At 33.1% G+C, this 6020-nt stretch overlaps 1 protein-coding gene across 1 annotated transcript; it reads right to left on the minus strand.

The window, feature by feature from the left end:
• Positions 1 to 139: 139 nt before the first annotated feature.
• LOC21387270 (endoglucanase 12) lies at positions 140 to 2228 on the minus strand. Its single transcript, XM_010111841.2, has 6 exons — positions 2143 to 2228; positions 1823 to 2003; positions 1655 to 1667; positions 1052 to 1178; positions 661 to 969; positions 140 to 573 (listed from the first exon to the last, which is right to left on the minus strand). The coding sequence occupies exons 1-6, from the start codon at positions 2226 to 2228 to the stop codon at positions 186 to 188; spliced, it is 1104 nt and encodes a 367-aa protein (XP_010110143.2). The 3' UTR covers positions 140 to 185.
• Between the last annotated feature and the right edge of the window lie 3792 nt (positions 2229 to 6020).

The following is a 6020-nucleotide window of genomic DNA, read 5'->3' on the forward strand; positions in this document are numbered from 1 at the left end:
ATGACAAATTATTAAAATATATCATGATATGCAATGCAAGAGTAACACTCGTGAGACAATATAACTTACAATTATTTCTCACATCAATGTCAATGAACAAATAACTAATTAAAAAGTTAAGACGTACAGAGTTGTGGAATCTAATTAACATGGCTTCAGTTCAGAAGTAGTATTAATTAAGGACGTCATGGCTTCCAAGGTGGTGGTGGTGGTGGTGGGCTTTGTGGCGTAAGTGGTGGAATTGCGGAGAACATGGTGTTCTTGTCTATCCCACCAGCACCGCCACTTTTTGTGAGAGACACAAGTGCGGCAACCAGCCCTGCATTGCCCGCCAAAGTTGGCTCCGTGTTATAACAACTGTGTGCGTCTTTGAAGCGATGAAACTGATCCGGGCCACCGACCATAGCTCCTGTGATGTTGTGAGGATTAGGGTTAGACGTGTCACGCCACTTAAATCTGCCGGTGCACGAGTAGTACTTATTGTTGTTGGGTATTGAGGCTGCGCGGTGATGGACATGCCTTGGGAAGTTCTTGCCATAGCCCACAATGTAGCTCATTTTCATGGGGTTTTTTGTCCAGGATGTAATCTACCTGCAGTGTGATTTGAAATTAAAAAACAATATTTGAGCAGATTTTCCATTACTGCTTGGTTTTGGGTATCCTATATATATATATATATAGGTGGCAAATTCGCGCAGATGGTCCAAGGAAAAATAATTGGAGCTGCAGTAGAAACCGGGAACACCGATAGCATCCATGTAATCAGCGTAGAGAGATGCCAAGAAAGCGGCGTTAGCTGCGCATTGAAGAGGCTGCGGGCCTCCTTGGTTGAGCATGATGAGTCCACATTTAGTAAAATTGAAGATGTTGAAGGGTTGAAAATATGAGCACATTGTAAGACTTGTGGTATTATGGTACATCTGCAACATGTCCTCGTATGGGTAGCCTGGACTCAAGAACATCCTAAACCTGATCAAGGATGAAAATATTGTCGAAACATTTTAGAAAGAATCGAAATTCTATAGGGAAAAATATAATTAAAAAAAACAACCTGGTCAACATAAGCATGGCGACCGGCAACTTGTTGTCCCAACTGGGCACGCTCAATTTGGGGATCCTAAAAAAGGCCTTAGAGTGTCGGGAAAAGCCTGGCTTGGTTGCAAGAGAAATGTAGGTAGCTAATTGGAAAACTTGAAACAGATCCGAAGAACTTTGATTTCAACAAGCTCATCAATATATTATTCAAGTCTGTCTATTACAACAGCTAATAAAGATATATTTATAGTCCTCTTAAAAAAATATGACAAAAATAACCCCTAAAGAACGTACAACATACGAAACAAATAACGAAAACAAGTAATAAAAATAAAGCCAACTTATTATAGATAATCCTCCTACATCTCACGTAAACTCTCTTGTGCTATGACTAATGTGTATAACAAAACATATGGTAGAAAACTACAAAATGAAGTGTTGACACCAGTAGTACACACACACACACACACACACACACACACACACACACATATATATATATATATATGAGAGAAACATGATAAGAATCCATTACTGGGCTGTTGACAAATATGAATACAGTGATCTATGAAGAGAGGGCTTCTAATAATGTGTCTTTATTTCTTATATTTATACGTACGATGACAAATGTTCTAGCATATAACAAACATGAATATAGAAAGAAACACAATTAGATTGATATATAGGTGAGAATATTAGACATGTATAAATTAAGAGACTCTAACCGTAAATGCATATACATATATATATATATATATATGTATATAGAGATATAAATAGGTCTTACATTTCTGGGCATTGTAATTGTGTGATATAAATTGGCCTTGTGGAGAGCCAAAGTGTAAGAGTCAGGAGGAAAGGGGTGATCCTTAAGAGAGCTTGGAAGTGTATTGGCAATGATGATTGGGAGACCTATCACTCCAATACCCAACACAATACACCACAGACTCCACTTCAAAGCCTTTTGGCTGCAAACAACGCAACCAATGTCAACGTACTTGCTCTTCTTATCCGTCTTCTTCTTGTTTGGCTCCAACAGTCAGCTTTTCTGCATCATCGTCAGCTGCTCAAATCGCGGCTGCTGCGGATGATACGCCGCCGACTCACTCGCTGTTTGTGTTCGCCACGCCGACTGGATCTCCTCGTCCTCTGACTTCGAACGATCCCGATTCCCACCAATTTCCTGAATGCATCATATATTATTGATAATTACTCTAGAAGAAGAAGAAGAGAATATAGGAATAGAAGAAGAAGAAGAGCCGGCAGTCTAGTACGTGCATTTTGGATTCTTATTCAGTAATTGTGTGATATTGCGTTTGTAATTGTGTGATATTTATAGTAAGAAGAAGAAGAAGAAGAAGAAGAAGAAGAAGAAGAAGAGGAGGAGGAGGAGGAGGAGGAGGAGGAGAAGGAGGAGGAGAAGAAGAAGAAGGAGAAGGAGAAGAAGAGAATATAGGAATAGAAGAAGAGAATATAGGAATAGAAGTGAATAGAAGAAGAAGAAGAAGAAGAAGAAGAAGAAGAAGAGAATATAGGAATAGAAGAAGAAGAAGAAGAGCCGGCAGTCTAGTACGTGCGTTTTGGATTCTTATTCAGTAATTATGTGATATTGCGTTTGTAATTGTGTGATATTTATAGTAAGAAGAAGAAGAAGAAGAAGAAGAAGAAGAAGAAGAAGAAGAAGAAGAAGAAGAAGAAGAAGAAGAAGAAGAAGAGCCGGCAGTCTAGTACGTGCGTTTTGGTTTCTCATTCAGTAATTGTAAAGAAGAAGAAAAAGAAGAAGAGCCGGCAGTCTAGTACGTGCGTTTTGGTTTCTCATTCAGTAATTGTAAAGAAGAAGAGAGCCGGTAGTCTAGTACGTGCGTTTTGGTTTCTCATTTAGTAATTGTAAAGAAGAAGAAAAAGAAGAAGAGCCGGCAGTCTAGTACGTGCGTTTTGGTTTCTCATTCAGTAATTGTAAAGAAGAAGAAAAAGAAGAAGTAATTATGTGATATTTATAGTAACATTGCTGTGTACTTTGTACCTATGATATTATATGGTATAATTGGGGAGGATTTTTGAGTAATTGTAAAGGCAACCGAGGAAACAAATATATAGATTAACATATAAAGAAGTTGACTTTGATTTTTTTGGTTTTTCATTCAATCTTAATGTGCAATAGAATATATGTATATGTATATATATATATATAGATATAAATGAAACTTTAATAATACCTATATTTTTAAGGAAATTACTTATTATTATATATTTAACAAAAGTTTTTTGAAAAATCGATGATTGTTCTTTCTTAATTTAGAGGCGGCAAATGATGCTTGGATGAGGGGCTATGTAATTAAACTTCAAATTAAGATGCCTTTTGAATCTTAATTTTGCCACTACTATTCCCTTTTGAAGCTGATCTTTTTAGAAAGGGATTCTCAATATTCTTAGGGCATGTTTGGCTTTATTTTTAGAGATTGCTTTTATTTATTATTTTTTTTTAAGAAGGTATAGCAAGTTAAAGTGTTTGGCAAAACCTGTTTTTCATTTGTATAAAAACCGAAGTCCAGTATAATTGTCTTAAATGGCTTATTTACTAACAATTTTTAAACATTGACCTATTCATTTGTATTCCCATCTTAATTAGACCTATTTTCCTCCTCCCTTGAAATTAATAAACTTTTGAATTCAAACGTTTGATAACATGGGGACTTGATTTTTGATGGTTTAAATGTCAAGAATGTTCAAACCATTCTTTTCGTTATTTTATTATTGGGAGAATGAGAAAAAAGGAAATAAAAATTTATAGCGGAATTTAAAGGAATGAAAACTAATATAATATATTTTACACCAAAATATTTCTAAAATAACCCTGCACTCTCTCTTGTTAAGAAAAATACATGTGTGTGTTGTCCCATATTAAAAGTGGATGAAGATGTGAAGTGATTTATATACATAGAAAGACCTAAGACTAAATAAGTTAACTTTTTATGTTAAATTAGATTCTTAAAGTGTGTTAGGTCAGTTTTTTTATATGAGGTGTCTCTCCAACATCTCTCGCCACTCATCCTCCTTCTCTCTTTTCCATGAACACTGCTCACCAACCTCCATTTCCACTACACAAACAAGCAAACCCAGACTCCTGCAAAATAAACAAATAAACTCAGAGACCCATCTCGCATCTCCAGCGATCTCAGGCAAACGAGAAGAGAAAGAATAGGATCAGTGCAAGGGGAGTGGAGAGAGAGACCTTTTTAAACTCCTGAACTAAAATTTGAAAAGTATGTCTTAATCTTATAGTTTAAAATGACGTTTGGATATGAAGTTAAGATATAGTTTGAAAAAGGGAATAAAATCTGAAAGTGTATTTGGATGTATAATTAAAATATGTACTTTTCATGAGAATGAGTTCAATAACTGCGGATTTTGAGTCAAAAATGCAAATAATGTTTTTATTTTTATTTTTCCTTTTTAAAAAGGGTTTGGTCATTTAGGACCCATTTAATTCATGGGTTTAAACTTGTGATTTTAATTGTGACTTTTAAAATTTAAATTTTTGTGAGAGAAAAAGATTGCATCAGAATTAAAATTATAAATTTAAGCCTATGAAGAAGCCATGAAACAAACACACCCTTAATATACACTGGGTTTTCTGTTTGGTTTTTGGTATCTATGTATTGTTTTGATTTTGTACTCATCTATGGTAGAAGTGGATCGGTTTTGTTTTCTAAACGCGAGCTAAATAGAATCCCAAAACAAGAACACACGATAATTAGTAATTTCAATTTGAAGAAAAATAATTAAATTGATAATTTTAAAAAGCGGGATATTTGTGAGTTTAGGGATTAATCCATTACAATAATTTTATAAGTTTAGATATTAATGATTAAAATTAAAAATTTAGGAAATAATTTACTACACTACGATAAGTTTAGGAAACAATTATGCTAAGAATTCCTAATGAATATAACCAATGAACATCCTTCCCTTAAAAAGATTCAAAGATATGTTTTTCTATTTTCACGTCTCATTATTGATTATTTTCTACTATTTATTTGTCATATCATCAAAATTTAGCAACATAATTATATAAATAAGAACTAAATATTAAATTTAGTTAAACAATTTATTAAGAGTATGTTTGGTAGGAAAGAAAAGTAGAAGGAAAGAAGAAGGTGGATGGATTTTGGGAGGAAAAATGAAAATGTAGATTGTTTGGTAGGAGAGAAAAGAGAAAGGAAGAGAAAATGGAGTGGAAAATAATACATGTGGGCTCTACCATTTTTTTTCTTTCCACAAGTGGACAGAAAATGAGATAGAAAATGAGGACAACTCATTAAAGTGAGTAAAATTACTAAACTACCATTTTCTCCATCAACATCCAAGCAAAAAATTTAAGGGTATAAAAGTAATTTACGAGTAAGATTTTTTCTTTCCTCCCAATTTAACTTCCAATACCAAACAAGTGAAGGTAAGCTCATTTTCTTTCCATCTTCTCATACCAAACAATATAAAAGAAAATCAATTTTCTTTCCATCATTGCTATTTTCCATCACTTTCATATTTCCTTTCTATCATATTTTCTTTCATTCCTACCAAACATAGCATAAGTGTCAAAATTTAATTAAAGAACAACTAATAAAATATGAAAACGAGACAACACATATTAATTCTTAAAAAGAGGAACTATGTACACATATACGTACGCTTAATAAAATATAAGATTAGTTTCATAAATACCTCAAAATTATATATTGGGTGCGTTTGGAATTGATTCCAAAACGTTTTTGTTTTCTGTACGAAAATGAAAATGAAAACGTTTTTAGTTTCATTTTTGAATTATTTCTGAAAATGCGTTTGATAGTTTTATTTAGAGATTGATTTCAGTTTTTAAAAAAACTGAAACTGCGTTTGGTGGTTTACTTTTTGAAAACATGTAATAATATATTAAATAATAATATATTAAATAAATAATATTATTAAATATATTAAATAAATAATAT

Source organism: Morus notabilis, unplaced genomic scaffold (genome assembly GCF_000414095.1).
Source record: "Morus notabilis unplaced genomic scaffold, ASM41409v2 Scaffold1448, whole genome shotgun sequence".
NCBI classification, from domain to species: Eukaryota; Viridiplantae; Streptophyta; class Magnoliopsida; order Rosales; family Moraceae; genus Morus; species Morus notabilis.

Bases quoted from the DNA above. Each gene is read 5' to 3' on its own strand.
- LOC21387270 (XM_010111841.2), bottom strand. From the start codon at position 2,228: ATGCATTCAGGAAATTGGTGGGAATCGGGATCGTTCGAAGTCAGAGGA. The intron at 2,004-2,142 runs GTGAGTCGGCGG...CGTTGTTTGCAG, and splicing joins GTGGCGAACACAAACAGCGA to CCAAAAGGCTTTGAAGTGGA. The intron at 574-660 runs ATACCCAAAACC...TACATCCTGGAC, and splicing joins TATATATATATATATATAGG to AAAAAACCCCATGAAAATGA.